This window comes from Muscardinus avellanarius (assembly GCF_963383645.1).
Source record: "Muscardinus avellanarius genome assembly, chromosome: 9".
NCBI lineage: Eukaryota > Metazoa > Chordata > Mammalia > Rodentia > Gliridae > Muscardinus > Muscardinus avellanarius.
In genome coordinates, this window is record NC_137795.1 from 84,937,005 (window position 1) to 84,957,937 (window position 20,933).

General features: G+C 33.2%; 1 protein-coding gene across 1 annotated transcript in view; it reads right to left on the bottom strand.

The window, feature by feature from the left end:
* The window catches only part of POT1 (protection of telomeres 1), a gene marked incomplete at both ends in the record, with an annotated part of 85,496 nt that overhangs the window by 57,275 nt on the left and 7,288 nt on the right, over positions 1-20,933 (bottom strand). The window contains 3 exons of the mRNA XM_080701443.1: positions 2,009-2,056; positions 3,987-4,097; positions 12,276-12,367. Of these exons, the coding sequence (XP_080557569.1) occupies positions 2,009-2,056; positions 3,987-4,097; positions 12,276-12,367 (251 nt within the window). The remainder of the gene's footprint in view (positions 1-2,008; positions 2,057-3,986; positions 4,098-12,275; positions 12,368-20,933) is intronic.

The following is a 20,933-nucleotide window of genomic DNA, read 5'->3' on the forward strand; positions in this document are numbered from 1 at the left end:
TATTACCAAGAATGTTAAAAGAATGTTAAATAAATCCTTTAGTTGGCCCAGTCATCCACCCACCTCTAATCCAACTGGAAATAAGGTTATCTGTCACTCTGATTTTTTTTTTTTTTTTTTTTTGGTGGTACTGGGGGTGGAACCCAAGAGCTTTTCTACCTCCAGGCTATACTCCCAGACCTATTTTATACTTTATTTGGAAACAGGGTCACTAAGTTGCTGAGAGCCTCACTCAGTAGCTGAGGCTGGCTTCAAACCTATGCAATCCTCCTGTCTCAGCCTCCTAAGCACTGGGATTACAAGCGTGCATCACCACGCCCAGCCTTCATTAAGAATTTTGATATTTTTATTATAAATCGGCATATTTTATAAGTTTCTTTTAATATACTCATGAGTGAACACATGCTTGAGAACACTGCAAATAAACTTATATAGTAATTCCCCAAAAGCTCTACCTGTAGCCATTTAAGAATTTATAAGTGACTAGTACAAATGACTGCCATTCTAGTTGGAGTTAGATGAAATCTCAGGTAGTTTTGATTTGTATCATTCGGATTGCTACTGATGTTGAGCATTTTTTCATACATTTATTGGCCACTGAATTTCTTTTTTTATGAAGTGATTTAGTTCACTTGCCCATTTTTAATTTGGTTCTTTCTTTTCTTAGTGCTAGAAAAACAGTAAGAATCACATCAACAATAACTGGATTTTTCTTTTTTTAAATCATTTAAATTGCTGTATTGTAGTCGCTTAATGGAGCACAGTGGTAATTAATAGTAGAGACAAACATACATATATCACTCATTTAGCCCTTTCCCAATCCCCACCCCATTCCTTCCCCCTTTCCTCTTTCTCATCTTAGGCTTAGTTACTGACTTTGATGTTTGTGAATGTATATCATGTACATTAGAGAATTTCCCTCTTTCCCACTCTTATCCCCCTCAGTTAGGTCACCTTATTTGGTCATTTATATTGTCTCCTTCATCAGCTAGAGTTCCTCCTGTAACCCATTTTCTCCCTAGCTTCCACATATTAGGGAGAACATCTGATTTCTTATTTTTGTGACTGACTAATCTTATTTAACATAATGTTCTCCAGTTGGATTTTTCTTACATTAAATGCACGTTTAAAAATGTGAAAATGCAAACTGAGCATCTTAGAATCAGAAAAAAAAGTCTAACACATCTATGCCTGATTTAGTTAATTTAGAATACCCAACCTTTGTGAAAACCTGTTTTTGTCAAATTCAAGAACTTATAGGTTCAAAGATGTATTAAACACTTGAAGTTGATCAACCTATATTAATTTTAAGAAATACCAGGGCGAATTCAGTTTAAAAAGTCTATCCAATCTTCTGTGTTTCATAGTCATTGTCATCTAGAAACAAAGTCTCTGTACTCCATTTTCCTATTAGAAAATAAAGGCTGACCATGAACATTATATTAAAATGTACCACATATTATCTTATTTCCAATTTCACTCATTTACAAGAATTTTACCTAGAAAAGTGGGACCCTTCCTACTGCTACAATTTTTTATAAAACAGTGAAGAAGTGATAAAAAGTAAAAGCAAACTGTATTCCAATATAGAAAAATTCTTTACTTAAAATTATGTAATTTGTTAAATCATAATTTGACACATAATAATCTGCTTAAATACAAAAATAAGAGTAAATCTGCCTACAGTTTAATGGTATTAAATAAAATCTCAATATCTTCATAACAAAAACTTTTTTAAAATTTAATTTTCTTGCATATGTATATATTATCCAAACTACCAGATGCTATAGATGACAGAATAATCGGATATTAAATACTAGGCAAATGTATAACTTGGATTAACACTGTAAAATGTTTTAAAAGTCTATGTTTTCTCATTGTATTGGTATATTTCAAAATCATACTACAAAACAGACTAATTCAAAATCAAACTATGAACTGGATATTAATAGTTATCTAGGTGTGTTTAGCTGTATTTATTTTAAATTAAAATAAAATATCATCTTACCAAAGACATCGATTCAGTAGAAAATTCTCTTACAGATTTAGTATAAACCTGAAAAAAAAAAAAAGAGGGCTTATTTGAATGCAAAATACCTCCAGTGTGATAGTGATTACAGGTATTTAACCCCCATAATAAAACTATATACTTAAGCACATAATATTCAAATTCAGTAAAGTTATGGATTGCATATTAAGGCTATCATGTACAAAGTTGAGCTATGATTCAGAGATGCTAAGTTTAAATAAAAATGTACTTTAAAAAAACTTAAGACATAGCTGGGTGTGGTGATACACGGTTACAATCCCAGTACTTTGGAGACTGAGAAAGGAGGATCACAGGTTCAAAGCCAGCCTCAGCAGCTTAGTGATGCTCTCAGCAATTTAGTGAGGCCCTGTTTCCAAATAAAATATTCTAGGGGTGTAGCCCAGAGCTAGAAGACACCTGGTTACAATCCCTAGTTCACACACACACACACACACACACACACACACACACACACACACACACACAAGAGAGAGAGAGAAAAAAGAAACTTAAGATAGTAAATTTGAAGTATAACAATCCCAGGACAGACTGTAAAAGAACATACATTTCTAGCAGTCCACAGAAAGTTGAAAATCAAAGTTGGTATTCAAAATTTTTCATGCATAGATCACTGAGCTTTTTTGGAAGGAAAAAGGACAAGAAATGTAGTAGTGATCACTGCTACAAATCTCAACCATATTCAATCTAATTCATTTGAATTTTGAATGAATTAGGTAGAATTCAGTATTAATCTAATTTTAATATCAAACAGAATTTCCCCAGCCCTTAAAATGCCTTTTTAAATAATGGAAAAAATATCAAACAGATGTTGGTCTACAGGCACATGGTATGAAGCCCAACTCTACCTAACAGCTGTAACCAAATAGGTATATGCAGTGGAAAGGAGATGAAAAGGAAGAGGATGATGATCATTTCACAAAGAATAAAATAAAAGTCTGTTTGATCTAAAAGAGGTCAGTAATTAATTTAAAATTAGACTATGGGATATGGGATAATTACAAAGAACAGGATGAGGTCCTGGGTGTCTATGCAGTTTTCTAAGTTTTGCTATTAAGTAAAATGACATTGATAAATATATTTCAGTCAACAATGCGTGACATAGTCATCTCAGTTTGTCTAAATATAATTCAAGATGCTCAAACAATAATAAAATTGATAATGATGCATATCTCAGACATATCTCTATTCTTGAAAGATAAATTACTATTTTATAAAAGATTATTCTTTCCTACCTAGTGTTGTTCTAAACTAAAAGATAATAACAATTTCAATTTTTAACTGAAAATATTCAGTTGTTAAAGCTCAGAAAATAATACCCCCAAATATACCACTTTGGACTTCAACCTGAGAATACCTCAGGAACACCAAGTACACAGGAGGCCTTTTTCTGAAATTCTCTTATCTACCTAAAGACTATTTCTGCCAAAGAAGAACATGACTTCCTTTAGATCTTAACTTTAATTTCATTAAGCAAGGATGATTAAACTCAAATCACAGAGGGAGAGACTGAAAGTCAAACATCATACCCAGAACCCAAAAACAACTTTTAATCAAGGCACTAAACATTCTGAAAACTCATCGCCTCCCCCCAAATATAATTTTCTATTCTCTGAAAATTGCTAATACTTCTTTCCTCTCCCCTATGAAGACGTATTTAAGTCTCGACTTGCTGACCCTTCTTTGAAAGTCGTATTTTGTATGGCTCCTGGCATATCCACATTAATAAATTCATAATTTTTCTCCTGTTAGTCTGCCTATTGTCAGTTCAGCAGATTTAACTCTTGAACCTGTAGAAGAAAGTCAGAACTTCCCTAATAATCAAAATAATTCACTTAGGCTAAGTAGTTTGTCTGTGGATTTACAGAACTATTACTTTTCTCTTATCACCCTGGTTTACTGCAACATAATGTGATTAGAGTAAGAGCCGTACACTTACATACACAGTTGAGTTGAAGTCTTCAAATGCCTTCAAACATACGGAGTATTTACCATCTCTGCGTGTAGAAGATGCAGATAAAACAATAAATCTAGCCAATGCAATGGTGTCCTACATAGAAAAAAAGTTTGTTGATCAATTATTAAATACCTATAGGCCTGAATATCACATAATCTTATGACTTAAAAATAGGTATCACTTCTATAAAGAGAAAAACTATTTAAGTTAGTTTAATGCTTACTGAATTAGTCTACCACCTCTTCTCAAAGAGTCTTCAACATCTGGAGTCACAACATGGCAACAGTAAGGATAATGGACCAGGCAAACATTAATTAAGCCACTTAAATGGCTTTATTTGTTTAGTGGGATTTCAAAAATCAATGTTTATCTCAGCTTATGTAAATGAGTTGTATAAATAAAGAGAAGAAAACAGATGGCTTAACAATATTAAGAATAGAATTTATGAAAATAAATCTTAGTTAAGAGACTACACTGAGAAAGAAATGTCATTAGTGAAAAAGCTCCATATTTAAAAATACTTATGAAGCCGGGTGTGGTGGCGCATGCTTGTAATCCCCGCACTTGGGAGGCGGAGACAGGAGGATCATGCAGGTTCAAAGCCGCGCTGGCTTAAAAGACCCTGTTTCCAAATAAAAAGTATAAAATAGGTCTGGGAGTATAGCCCAGAGGTAGAAGGGCTTCCAGAAACCCCAGTATCACAAAAATAAATAAATAAAAATACACATATATATATATATATATATATATATATATATATCCAAAGCATATATATATATATAATCCAAAGCATAAGATTTATTTATTTATTCCTGTATCTCTCACTTCTTTTTTCCAAATGCAGAAACATAAGCTTTGTTTTGTACATTATACATATTTTATTTTCTATCCCTCTGACTTGAGCAACAAAATATTAAGATATATAATACTTGGGTTCCAGGTAATCTTCCTTAAATAATTTTTATCTCTACAAATTGAAAGTGTTCTACATTCCTACATTTTGCTTTACATATACAAACCTGGTGTCCAACCCTAGAATTCTTTCCCTAGATTCAGTAACTGGGCTGTGAGCCCCTAAACATGTCTTAATTTACTTTGTATTTACAAGGCTTGGTCCACTGCAAGACTTCCATAAGCAACAACAAAAAAGAAACTAAATTAAAGAATCTTATATTGCCTTTTTTAAATTACTAGCCTAAAACAAGTATTTAAGCTCTGCAAATTCTTGTATTACTTTTTCTTCTTAAGAAAAGATTGTAATTGTGTGTAAGTTGATAATGTGACTAACTACAATTCTATATAGTTAAATGGAGAAAACTTTCCTTCTTACTGAAGATCTTATTATTTCTATAATGATTTAGGTAGTTTAAAGGGGAATAAAATAGATATGTTTCTGGAATAAATTTTTTTTACAAAAGAAAAAACATATTTTTCTTCTACTATCAACTGATTCAGATTACATTCTACTTTAAATGAAATTCTTAAGATTTTAAAGATTTAATCAATTCAAAGATTTAAAATTGTTCACTCAAATGAGCAAGGTTCATCAGTTTTAAATTGTCTTAAGAAGAACACACACAAACACACGTTATTCACTATTCTACTTAAAAAGTTTTCAAAAGTAAACAATATCTGGTCAGAAATACATCAAAAACAAAAGATAGGGTACAGATGAATATTTTTATGTTTTTCTCTGTAACTATTTTTTTTTTTTTACAAATTTTACATCTTTCATGATGGAGAAAAAATTTAAAAATAACATATAACTAAAAATACTCATAAAGAAATTGTAAGAAATTTATGTTAATATTAGCTACACATAAATTAGTAAATCTTTCCCTCAATGTAAATCTGTATAAAGCACAGATTTACATTTGAATACACACACACACACACACACACACACACACACACACACGTAAATTGCAATGATGGCCCTCAGTGATCTCATCTCATCTGACCCTGCCAACTTTACTTCTATATATTTTCATCTAATACCAGACAAATTGATGCTCTTATATGTCTAGTGCTTTTCCACATGCATACTTTACTTATTCTAAACTTCTACTAATAATAAACAGCATCTAGGCTATATATGCTTTGTCCCAGTAAAGTCTATCTTAGATTACCCCTCTTCCAGAAAAACTAAGTAATGAGTTTTCTGAATTCTCCCACACGGCATTTAAATATTTTTATTCTGTGTTACTTTACAAACTTTGCTTAGCACTTCTAGTTTCCCTTAAAATCTTTTAAGCTCTTAAAAACAATGTCTCATCCACGTGTGTATGCCACAGGTGTGACTTGCAAACGCTTCTACTCAGTGGTCAACAAACACCTGTTGAATGAATCAACAGCAGTAAAAAATGAAATACATTTTGATCAAGAGGGAAAAACATAAATGGCTCTTAGGATACAATTCCCATGAATTTACACTCATTGTGTGTGTGTGTGTGTGTGTGTGTGTGTGTGTGTGTGTGTATTCAGATAAAGAGAATGAGAAATATAAATATTTACTATACAATATTAATTTGTATAACAATAAGTAATTTGAACAGAATATAATATTTATTATGTGGTGTTATGAGTCCTAAGCTTCTAAGGAATCCTACTGAAGCCATTCAAATAAATATGGAAATTACATAGCTTGGTACCAAAAACATATTCTGATATACCAGAATATGTATTTATTATAATAATCATTTGATGAAAAAGCATCAGATCAACCTAAAACATATCATATTAATAGTGTGACAAAAGTAAAACCACATTTGGTATAACTGAAATAAAAATTCATCATTTTCTTTTTGTATCTATTCTGCCCTGTCCCAGCGCCTTACAAAGAGTGAGTCTTTGTCAGAGAATTTCATTTAGTTACCTAAGCGGAATATCTATTTTAACATAAAAAAGTATTCTTCAAAACTCAACAATTTAACAAATAAAAACAAAACAACCAAACATCTACATATTTGAGTCCATCCATATGACATTCTTAAAATTGCAAAACTATGAAGACAATAAAAAGAACTGGGTTGTCAAAGATTAGGGGTTACACCAGGATAAAAAGGCAGAGCACACAGTATTTTAAGGTCAATGAAATAACTGTTAGATACCATAACGGCCTATGTTAATATAAATTTGTCCAAACCCATAGAATGTATACCTCAAACAGTGAATTCTAATGTAAACTATGAATCAGTTGATATCAATGTATCAATGAAGGTTCATCAACTGTCATGAATATAACCACCATGGAGGAGTGTATATACATGTGGGTGAGGGAAATATAAAAGAAATCTTGTCATCTCTTCACAATTTTGCTGCGAACTTAAAATTGCTCTTAAAAAATGTAAACCACAAAACTTGCTAATTTTTAATAGATAATACATTAATAATTCTCAAGCTGTTCACTTCATGAGCAGGGAAAGGGCACACAATATGTAAAATAATTGAGAATTCAAAAAGAAAGACTTATCTGACTTTAACAAGCGTTAAATTAATTTTTCTCTACTGACCTTGCAAATCTTATTAGGTTATCATATTTGCAAGCACTGTTAAAGAGTGAGAGCATTCAGGGAGAAGTCACAGACCTGATGGCATTAACACTGTAATGATTGACAGATTGTTTCTCTAATATAAAAAAGTACACTTTATGAGTATTAACAGTCATTGGATTCTGTGACACCAAGGACATAATTGGGAGCAATGATATAATATCTGCATTAAAAACCCAAATCCTCACACTGCCTACAATCACCATATGATCCACACCCATGCTCATCACCAACCACACACAATGTGACTCACTCTTGTACTCTACCTTCTCACAATTCTTTAAACACTCCTGGACTCACTCGGGGTCTGTGCGTGCTGTTTTTCTTACTTATCCACCCTCCAAGGACCTATTCACAACTCTCAATTGGCTACTCAGTATTTAGTAATGTATTATAGTTAAATAAATTATATAATATTATATAATATTTAGTTAATTCCAGTCTTCTCCATGAAAGCAAGATCCATGACTATTTTCTTCACTACTGTATCTCTAACATCTATCACTGAGCACAAAAAATCAACAACTGTTTGAACACCCACATAAATAACCAAAGATATGAATATATACAACAGCTCCTAAAGTTACCTGAAAGAATGAAGAATTGAAAAGCCTTAGTAATAGCATTTATTTGTGGCTATGATTTAACTGTTTCTCCCCTCAAAACTCATGTTGAAATTTAATTGTCCTTGTATCAGTATTAAGAGATAGGGCCTTTCAGAGGTCTGCCAATAAATTTCTGTTCATCGTAAGTTACCCAGTTTTTGACAGGTTGTTAAAACCGGCTAAGACATTTGCTTTTAAGGTTTTTTATTTATTTTGGAGCAGAAGGAGGGGAAGGAGAGGTAGATAAAATGTCTGTTAAAGCTTACTATCCATATGCAATTTAGTCATTAAGGTGAGTGTTAAAATCTCCCCCCATCTTACAAAGCATTTTCTTTATTTAATGTGCTTTTATTGGTGCATTATAGTCTCACATCATAATGTAAATCATGCTGACTTTAAACTATACTACAAAGCCACAGTAACGAAAATAGCATCGTACTGGCACGAAAACAGATACATAGACCAAAATAGAAGACCAAACAGAAGAGCCAAATAGAAGACCCAGAAACAAATCCACACACTTACAGCCAACTGACTTTTGACAAAGGGGTCAAAAACATATACTGGAAAAAGATAGCCTGTTCAACAAATGGTGCTGGCAAAACTGGTTAGTCATATGCAGAAAAACAGAAATAAATCCCACTTTCTCACCCTACACAAGAGCCAATTCTAGATGGATCAAAAACTTGGAAATTAGACCAGAGACCTTAAGGCTCCTTGAAGAAGACAGAGGTCCAAAATTGCAACATATAGGCATAGGTAAAAATGTTCTCAACAAGACCCCAAAAGCACAAGAAACTAAAAGGCAGATGAATATGTGAGATTGCATTAGACTGGAAAGCTTTTGTACAGCAAAGGAAACTATCTAGAACCTCAACCGAGAGCCAAAAAAATGGGAGATTTTTGCCACCTACTCCTCTGATAGATGACTAATACCCAGACTATACAGAGAAATCAAGAAACTCAGCACTAAGAAAACAAATAACCCAATAAAAAAATGGGCAAGTGAACTAAATAAACACTTCACGAAAGAAGAAATTCAAATGGCCAATAAATGCATGAAAAAAATGCTCATTATCGGTAGCAATCAGAGATGCAAATCAAAACTACCCTGAGATTTCACCTAATTCCAACTAGAATAACAAAGAATTTGAAGAGTTTTATAATTCAAATAAAAATGATATATGTTAGCTTACTAAAAAGGTGAATATTGTGCCCTATTAAACACCCATTTATATTCTAGTTTTCATTCATTTTCTCTTTTCTTTTCTCATTCTCATCATTTGTGAAGACTATCTTCCATAAACAAGTAGCATGATTTTGGGTCTTCTTAAGTACTGAATTCTTAGTAGTCAAAACAGTCATCTCAAATATTAACTAAACTGACAAAGCCATACCCTCATGAGAAGAAATAATAACAGTAATGATAACAGGCTTTACTGGAGCTACACAATAACAAAACTGCCTTACCAAAATACACAGTTATAAAGAGACCTGTTGAGAACTATTGAGTCTTACCTAAAATGGCTGCAAACATGTACACATTCCCTAGTACCCATCCATGATAAACAATTGTTATATAATATATTCTTATCTGTCTCTAGAACTTTTTAGTGTCATATCAAGTAGATTAAAACTACATCTCAATTCTAATCAAGCTTAGGTCTAAAATTACTCTAGTTATCATTCTGAGTGAAATGATCTGATGAACCATCCTAAGAGTTTTAGAACATGAATTATATATCAACTACATGACTTCCCCAAATTCTCAAAAAAGATTTAAAGATATAGTGCTGACTTAATAACAGATTTGCACAAGGAAAAATATCACTACACTGATTCTCATTTTCTATGTTCAAAGTTTAAATTAGGACAAAAATTAACTGATTTACTACCTCTTCATGGGAGCATTGGCAAAATGAGATAAAACTTGACTTTAGCAATGTAGCCACAAAGTTCTTGTACTTGAATTTAAAAAGGTCATGTTCTAACAGTTTCCTTGAAATAGATCCTTAATCAAGATTTCAGTGAAAGGTTTTACAAAAATGATACCACTTCAAGACAACTCAGTAACTTGTAAATCATAATTTCTGTAATGATAATATTGTCAAAACTATTCAGAGTTTCAACTAATCCAACAGCCACATTATAGCTGCTTCAATTTCAATCTGGAGACATTCAATGTTACTCAAAGTACATTATCAACAGGAAAAGTAGGACCAAGGAGCCAAACTTCTCAGCTCAGGGTTCAGATGTTCTTCCTTTGCCCTGCTCTTCTTACTGGGACTGTATCTAACTACAGAACAATAACAAATAAGTCCTAAGAGTCATCATGTACTGAGTTCTACTAGAGGTCAATGTAGACAGATATATTTTGCTGTTAATCCTGAACACAATCCAGGAAAGTATGTATGTATTATGACTATATTAAAGACTAGGGGCAGTGGAGGGGGGGGCTAAATGATACTGAGGGCTTTGTCCAGGGAAATTAGGCACTCTGAACCCCTTGTTGTGTGTGAAACATACATTCCCATTATCAGAAGCTTTGTACTTGATAACCCCTGTCTAGAACACTCTTACTCCAAATGTCTTAAAAATCATTTCATCATCTCTTCCAAGTGTTTGTGCAAATGTTACTTTCTCAGGCTTCCTTCCACACCTTTCTTGCCCTCCTCAAATACCTTCTCTCTCTTCTACTGCTTTATGGTCTCATATGTACCCTTTGAAACAGCCCCCCCCCTTTTTTATAAATTCCAATTATCTCTTAAGGCAAATTTAAACATTATCTTGCCATTCCTTTCAATTTTTTTTTTCTCTTTGTGTATCTATCGATAAGAACCAAGAAGATCTGGTTCCCACCTGTAATCCCAGTACTTGGGAGGTTAAGACAGAAGGACTCAAGGTTTGAGGCCAGTCTCAGCAACACAGTGAGACCCTATTTCACTGTTAGGTATGACTTTAGCTGTGGAGTTTTCATCAATCCCTTTGTTACCAAATAAGTTACATTCTATCCTTAGTTTTCTGAATGTTTTTATCAAGAAAGGTAGAGAGCACAGTGGCACATGCCTGTAATCACTTAGGTGGCTGAGACAGAAGGACCTCAGGTTTGAGGCTAGCCTCAGCAACTTAGAAGAACCTGTTTCAAAATTAAAAAAAAAAAAAAAAGGGTTGGGGGTAAAGTGAAGCTTGGAGGCAGAATATTCCACAGTTTGATCCACAGTACAAAACAACAAATGAACAAAAATGAGCTGGGGGTGTAGCTCAGAAGCAGAATAACCCTGGGTTCAATCCCCAGTACAAACAACAAAAAAAAAAAGGAAGGTACTGGATTTTGTCAGAAAGGTTTTCTGTATCAATTGCTATAATCACATGGGGCTTTGCCCTTTCTTCTATTAATATGGTATACTGCAGGGACTGATTTCCTTACACTGAACCACACGCTTGTCTTCTTGAGATAACTCTACTTGGTCATGGTTTCTACTACTTTTCATATGCTGATGGGTTAACTTGGTTACTATTTTCCTGAGGTCTCACAGGCATGTATTTAAAATATTTACAAGAAAGGCTGGACATAGTGGCACATGCTTATAATCCCAGCATTAGGGAGGCTGAGACCAGAGGATCATGTTTCATGGACAGCCTTTTGCAACTCAGTAAGACTCAGTTTCAAAAATAAAAAAGACTAAAAAATAGGGCTGGGGGTGTAGTTCGAAGGTACAATGCCACTGGGTTCCATCCCCAGTACCACAAAAATAAATAGATAAATAAATAGATAAATAAATAAAATATCTACAAGAAAGCACAATAGTTATAGTTCACATTAACTTTTAATTTTAAGTACTTTATATTAGGTGAGAAATGTATATAATTGAGATATTCTATTGAATACTAAAAATTGAAATGAAGCTAGAGGAAAAAGCGTTCTTCATATCAATGACTGGTTTTTCTAATTTCTTAGAACTATGGCAATTTTAAAGATGTTACTTTTTTAAGTATCATTTTTTTACATGCCTGAAAATATATGACAAAACTCAAAAAAATCTATAAGGCAAATTCAGCTTTACTAAACTCTAAGTCTATTTCTAAAACAATAAAGTAGTAAAAAACTATTTTACCCCTTCATAGAAAACTTTTGCACAGTTCTTTGCTAATTTTCTGAAAAATAAGACATTGATGATGTTGATCTCTGAATCTGAATTTTCTTTTTCTATTGAGAAAAACAATGCACACAAAGAAAAACACCTATTAGACATAGCAATTTTATAAACACAACAAAATTGATGACAATTGTATTTTAAAAAGTTACTCTAAACTATAATTACAAAGAAAATGATTAAGATGTGAAATTAACTTTTTTTTTTTTTAGGGTCTAGGGATGGAACTCTGGGGCATTCGACCTCTGAGCTACAACCACTGTCCTATTTTTTGTTATCTTGAAACAGGGTCTCACTAAGTTGCAGAGGGCCTCACTAAGTAGCTGAGGCTGTCATCCAACTGTGATCCTCCAGTCTCAGCCTACGGAATGCTGGGATTACAAGCATGCACCACCACTCCTGGCTTGAAATTTTTTTTTTTGGTACTGGGTACTGGGGTTCCTGGAAGCCCTTCTCCCTCCGGGCTACACTCCCAGACCTATTTTATATATTTTTTTTATTTGCAAACAGGGTCTCTTAAGCCAGCGATGCTGGCTCCGAACCAACACGATCCTCCTATCTCCGCCTCCCAAGCACGGGGATTAAAAATGTGCGCCACCATGCCCAGCTTGAAATTTACTTTTACCTTGCTTTAATACCTTAAGTATTATGAGTGTATAGACTGCTACAGTATGTAATATACAAATTCTAACAAGTTTCAACCAGAATAAAAAATCATATAACATTCTGCAAATATCACATTAATAGCATACCATAACTACCTTCTACTTATGTTGTTTCATGTTTACAGTCACAAGAAATGGAATATCAATTATATTTTAAGATGCCTAACAGTTCACCCCAAAATATTTCATTTTTACTAGTGGTCAATTGTAAGTAACAAGCAAATATCAGTGCAGACTCTCCAATGCTGTGCATTTATTATTTCCCCAATTATTTTATCTACTAAAATTATGGATAGCTGGATTTTTAATAATACTCTGTTCCTTTACAGATGTTCCCTTATAGATGTGATATGAGAGAAGAACACACTATTCAAGATAAAATCTTAGTAAAATAATTAGGTGACAAAGAAGTTTCACTGAGAAGATTACATTCAATTCTTTACATGCACCCTAAAAATGTGTTCATAAACATCATATACTTTACAATAATACAGTAGGTCTTCATTCTAACATGCATAATTATTATTAGTGTGTGTGTGTGTGTGTGTGTGTGTGTGTGTGTGTGTGTGTGTGTTACTAAGGAATGAACTCAGAAGCATTCCACCTCTGAGCTATATTACTACCTTTTTTTTTTTTAAACAGAGTGTCACTAGACTGCTGAGAGTCTTGCTAAGTTGCCAAAGCTAATCTTGAACTTGTAATCTCCCTATCTCAGCCTCCAAAGTACTAGATTTCAGGTGTACATCACCACACTTAACTTTTAACATTCACTGATTTAAAACTGAAAATACTGCCGGGCATGGTGGTCCATGCTTGTAATCCCCAGGCTTGGGAGGCTGAGACAGGAGGATCACATAGATCCAAAGCCAGCCTCAGCTACTTAAGAAAGGCTCTCAGCAACTTAGTGAGAACCTGTTTCCAAATAAAAATATAAAATAGGTCTGGGAGTATAGCCCGGAGGTAGAAAGCCTCTGGGTTCCACCCCCAATTACCAAAAAAAAATCAAAGCTACAAGCACCAAAATAACTTATTACATTACTCCTTTATCTCTAACACATTCCAAAAATATGAGCCAAGGATCTAATATATGTGAGCTGGAGGTTTTATTTATCAAACAGATGCTTATACCAACCAAACGTCAGTATAGCTTATAACCAGAAAAGAAAATGCCATTTTATCAATTCTTTAATACTTACAACATTGTTGAAGAACAAGGACATATTTAACATAGTGATAAACTCATCAAAAATATTCAACAAGCATTTGTGAGGAGACAAAGGTCAGGAACAAATCTAACAAGTGATCACCAACCCTAAATGATGGCACATACTAGCCACGCCATTGTAAATAGGGCCTTCAGCAAGTTCTATAAGGAACCTCATTGTGAAATTCTATAATTGGAAACAGAATCTCCACTATTCTTAGTCTCTTAATTTCACACACCTCCTGTAAACCACTATTACAGGGCCAGATGCTATGATTCAATTATATGATGTGAGAGATGAGTCATTCACATGTTTTCAAACACTGAACTATTCTGAGAAACTCCTTTATTAGATTTCCATGCGGTCACATAAGAAGGACAAGAGAGTTCTTCCTAAGATCTACAGTCTTCATTATGTGACACTCTTGCATCCCCTACTGTGTCAGGTCTGGCAGCACCTAGAAATAAAACTACCACACTGCTGCCTATTGTTTCTTTCACTTATCTCCTTAATCCAGCCCCTAAAAACAAATGCATATGCAAACTGAAACATTATTGTTCCCTAAGCACAGAAACAGTGCCTACAATGAAAACCCAAAACATTTCTTTAACCTATAGATGGCCCATATAACTTTCTTTGGACAGGTAACAGACACTAAATTTATTTATTCTCTAGCTCTAAAACAGGTGGAAAACCAAGAGGAAAAAAATATACCAGACAAAAAAAGTGACCTTTATGAGAAAATAAAAACAATAACTGTAATTTCCTGGAGAGTTTTTAGGCAGCAGAATATGAACATTGAACCAAACAGTGTCAATCAGTCTCACTGCCATTCAGAAGAGTTCAGAGTTTCAGGGTATGACAGTGGCTAGAATTTTCAGGACAGAGTACTAAAAGCAAAGGAGCTATATGAGTGCTCTGAATACCTTTAGAGGGGTGTTCTCAGGTATTTGGTTGAGTAGTCATCTCTAAATATATGGACACAAGAGAGGAGAAACCTCAGTGGAGTGAAGGAGGGTACCTCACAGGGAGATGGGAGAGGGGAGGAAGACTTGAAAAGGGAAACACTTCAAAGGACATGATGTACATACACAAACTTATCAAACTCAATCGCTGTGTCAAGCACAGGAAGGTGGGGAGGGAGAAGAAGTGGGGTGGAAACTGGGGGAGGGCTCAATGAGTGCTGTGTGCATGTATGCTTCTATCGTCCTGAACATCATCAAGATGAATGATTACAATACACCAATAAATAAATAAATAAATAAATAAATAAATAAATAAATGGACAGGCAGCACCTATAAAGCCAACCCATCAGAGTAAGCAGAACAATTCTGAGGTTCACAATCCTTGTTCCAACTCGCTAAAATGGAAAGACTTTTCATTTACAGAACACAGACTCCTCAGAAAGATATCTCCTTTGTAACAAGGTCAAATTTGTCCCAGAAAACAGACTACTTTGGATATAACCTAACAAAGCTAATCAAATTTGAGTGCAATAAAATTAAATGTATTCCCAAATATCAAAGACATTGATAGCATATCAAATTCAACATTTGACTATATCAAATTATAAATCTCCAGAGTTCAACAACAAAATGCCATTCATACAAACAGAAAGAACAAGCACATAGAAAAGATAAAATGAAATCAATAGAGGGCCTGAGATATATGTGGTGCAGTGGTAGGGCACGCTGTGCCTAGCATTATTGAGTTACCTGGGTTCAATCCCCAGTATTGGAAGGAAAAAAAGAAGGGAAAGAATGAAGGAAGGAAAGAAGCCAGAAATGACAAAAATAATAGAACTGATTTTAAATTTTAAGTGCAAGTTCAAGAAAGTAGAAAAAAATGAATGTAATGAGGAGAGAAATGGAAAGTATAAAAAAGACCCAAGTGGAACCTCTAAAGTATTAAAAATAATATTAGAAACTGACAGTGTACTAAATGAGGTTCACATTAGATAAATACAGAAGAAAGTGCTATAAAGAACTGAAAAATACAGGAAACCAATGAAACAAAGAGCCACTATGTCTAACAATCAATAATACATACCTTTAGCTAGAAATGAGTGGGAGAAAAACATGACATAGTGCTCACCAGCTACCAAGTCAAAAATCTCAAATGATATATTATTATTGATCTTATAAATATTAAAAGAGCACTAAGAAAATATCATAACTTGATACCAATATAACGGGCAACTTAGATGAAATGATTAACTTCCTTTAGAAACAAAAACTACCAAAGCTTTCACAGAACAAAACAGAAAACCTGAACATCCCCTTTATCAATTAAAAGACATTAAATTTAGTGTTAAAAAAACTATTCCACAAAAATATCACCAGGCACAGTTGGCTTTAATAAGTGAATTCTAGAAGCATTTAAGGAGAAGTAACAATTTTGCAAATTCTTCCAAACAATAGAAGAGGGAACACTTAATTCATGACAGCATTACTGTGATACTAAAGTCAAAATTATTCTAAGATACCTCCAGAAAACATCCTTCATAAATATAGATACAAAAATGTTTAACAAATATTCCAAATCAAATCCAATGAAATATAAAAAAAGCTAATACATCAGGACTAAGTAGAGTTTATACTAACAATACATGATTGGTTTAATATGGTAAAATAAATCAATCAAGTAAACTACACATTAACAAACTAAAATAAGAGAAAATATATTCATCAATAAAGGAAGATAGCAGACTTAGCAAAACCTAACAGTAATGATAAAACTCAACAAACTAAGAATTGAAAGGCATTTCTTCAGGTTGATAGGGGACAATTATAAAAATTTGATAGGTAACATCACACTTACTAAGTAATAAATAAATAAATGCTTTCTTCCTTAGTTTAAAAGAAAAGATACATAATTTCAACACATGGGAAATCTTAACCTGTAAGATTAAACTAAAAATTAAAGAAAATAAAACAAAGGTTTGTAGGTAGGGAAAAAGAAGTAAAACTGTCTTCATTCACAGATGTAATATTGGTCTACACAAAAAATTGTAAAGAATGCACAAGATTCACTAAAAATATTGAGATAAGCAAGGATGTAGCATTCACAACCAAAATACAAAAATAAATTTCTACATTCTAGCAAACAATTAAAAATTAGGGCAAAAAAATTAAATAGGATGAAAAAGCACAAAAATCTCTGGGATATATTAATGTACAATATTTTTACACCAAAAACTTATAAAACTCTATTAAGAAAAGTTAAAGAACTAAATAATAGTGCATTAGGCAGAACTAATGAATCAGAAACATGGATACCATTACATGTCAAATCTCCCCAAATGATCTATAGACTCATTTCAATTGCAATTGAATCCCATTTGGCTGTTGCTACCATATAAAGATAAAATATAATTTCTTATATTTTTTATTGGTATACTATACTCATATATCATAATGGGATAAAAAACTTGTGTAGACATACATGCACATATTGCCCAGATAGCCCCTTCCCAATCCACACCCCATTCCCTCCCCAACTTTCCTTCCCATTCTTGGCTTAGTGGTTGAAATGTATATGTTTGTTTAAGTACATTATGTGCTTTAGATTTTCCTTCTTCCCCATTCCCATCCCCTCAGTTAGACTGCCTTATTTGCTCCTCTATAGAATCTCCCTTCTCACCCAGAGTTCCTCCTATAAACCATTTCTCCTTAGATTTCACATATTAGGGAAAACATCTGATTTCTTTCTGTGACTGACTAATCTCACTTAGCATAATGTCCTCCAGTTCCATCCATTTCCCTGAAAATTATGGAATTGTGGGGTTTTTTTTATAGATGAGTAAAATTCCATTGTGTACATATTCAAGTTTTATAATCCATTCATCTGCTGATGAACATCTTAGCTGGTTCCATAGTTTGGCAATGGTGAATTGTGCAGCTATGAACATAGATACACATGCATTAGTTTGTAGTTTGGTTTTCTTTCTTTGGGGTAAATACCCAGAAGTGGTATTGCTGGGTCAAATGGTAAATTTGTTGCCATTCTTCTGAGGATCCTCCAAACTGTTTTCCAAAGTGGTTGCACTAATTTGTAATCACACCAAAAATGTTTTAGGTTCCCACTTCTATGCATCCTTGCCAGCATTTGTTGTTGTTTTGTGTTTTAAATTATTAATTATTTATAAAATTATTAAATTTGGCCCCTTTGTAAATATCAATTGGCTATAAGTGTGTGGATTTGTTTCTGAGTCTTCTATTCTGCTCCATTGGTCTATGTATCTGTTTTTGTGCCAGTACCATGCTATTTTTATTACAATGACTTTAGTATAGTTAAAATCATATATTGTGATTTCTCCTGCATGGTTTTTGTTTCTGAAAACCACTTTCGCTATTCTGGGTTTTTTTGTTGTTCCAAATGAATTTAAGGACTGATTTTTCTATGTCTGTGAAGAATGATCTTGGTAAGTTAATGGGTATTATGTTAAATCTGTAGATCACTTTTGGTAGTATGGCCATTTTGATGATATTTATTCTGCCTATCCATGAACATGGAAGATCGTTCCATCTTCTAAGGTCTTTCTCGATTTTTTTTTCAGTGTTTTATAATTTTCTTTGTAGAGGGGTCTTTTACCTCCTTGGTTTATAACTAAGTTTTTTTTTGTGTGTGTGTGTGTGGGAAATCTTGAGTGGAAGTGTTTTCCAAATTTCTTTCTCAGTGGATTTATGGTTCGTATACAAAAAATCTTATGATTTTTTTTAAGATTGATTTTGTATCCAGACACTGCTGAATTTGCTGATCAATTCTATAAGCCTTTAGGCTGAGTTTGTTGAGTCTTCTAGGTATAATATGATGTCATCTGCAAATAGTAAAGAAGTAAAGATTTGAGTTCTTCTTTTCCTATTTGTACTCCTTTGATATCCTTTCCTTGCCTTATTGCTCTGGCTAGGTTCTCAAGTACTACATTGAAGAAAAGCGGCGATAATTCGTGTCTTGTTCCTGTTTTCAGGGGGAATTCTCGAAGTTTTTCCCCATTTAATATGATGTTGGCTGTGGGCTTATTGTAGATTGCCTTTATGATGTTGAGGTATGTTCCTTCTATTCCAATTCTCTTCAGTACTTTTATCATAAATGGATGTTGGATTTTATCAAGAGCTTTTTCAGCATCTATTGAAATGATCATGTGATTTTTGTCTTTGATTCTGTTTATATGATGAATTACATGGATTGGTTTTCGTATGTTGAACCAGCCTTGCATCCCTGGGATGAAGCCTACCTGGTCATGGTATATGATTTTCTTTTTTTGGTGGTGGTACTGGGGTTCCTGGAAGCCCTTCTACCTCTGGGCTACACTCCCAGACCTATTTTTACATTTTTATTTGGAAACAGGGTCTCCTAAGACAGCACGCGCGGCTGGCTTAGAACCTGTGCGATTCTCCTGTCTCTGCCTCCCAAGCACGGGGATTACAAGCATGCACCACCACGCCCGGCTGGTATATGATTTTCTTGATGTGATTTTGAATGCGTGTTGCTAGTGTTTTGTGTCCAAGTTCATCAAAGATATAGGCCTGTAGTTTTTTTTTTTTTTTTGACCTTTTATTCAGCAAATAAGGTTTTTGGTAAATCTTAAAATTTTCCTCAGATTGGGCATCTGTTAGTAATAACAGTTCTATTAATACTTTTCTGAGCTGGATGGTTTTTTATCTTTGTTCAATGCTGAGTACAAGTGGTAAAAATGAGCATCCTGGATACATTCCTGATCTCAAGAAGAACTTTAAATATTTTGCCATTAAAGATGACATTTGTTGTAGGAATTTTTAAGATATTCCTTATAATATTAAGAGTTTCTTCAGATTTCTGGCTGACCAACTGTTTTTTTTTTATCATGAATTGGTGTCAAATTAAATTAAATGAAATAACATAAATTTAAAAAGCAAAGTAGGTGAAGTGCTGATGACAATGGGAATAAGCCATATTCTGATACATTAACTGTGGAAATGTTACTGGTATAAAAACTCTGGAAAAATGTCTATGAATACCTATTAAAATCAGTATATGTATATCCTAAAACACAGTTATTCTACTACTGGGTATATATGCTCAACTAAAATGTATATATTTACCAAAAATACATATAGGTATCTTTGTTATAACCAAAACCACAAAACTAACTATCTATCAAAAGTAAAACATGTAAACTATTAATACATTTTCACAATAGAATACTAGAAAACAATGTAAAAGCATTGCACTAAAATACCAATATTGGTCAAATCTCATTATTATTCAGTTGAAAAAAACCATAAGTAACAGAAACAATGCCATAAAGTTAATTTAAATAAAGTTAATCTAAATAAATGTAAAAAACAAGCAAACTAATTTATGGTATTTTAAGGAGATAAGTTACTTTTAAAAATAAAGTAGAGGGTTTAAGGATGTGGTAACGGCATGTCTAGATTTAGGTGCTTATTACAAACATGCTTTCTCTTTATAAAACATTCATATACATAATTTTTTCAAAAAATAATCATGTATCCAAAGCCTTAAAGAAATGTACCTTGATGGGTTAAAATTATGAGTTCTTCTATCATGTTACATTAAATTCATTTGTGTATTTTTTTAAATAAATGACTTCTCTACCACAAGTAGAGAAGTCTGAAATATAAAGTCTGAAATTGTGCCTTCTACAATCTATGTCGCTGCCTAGCCCTTACAGTTCATTTAAGAGCCATTTACCAAGTTTTTGCTACATGCAAGACACTGAGCATTAGAAATAAAAGAAAAAAAA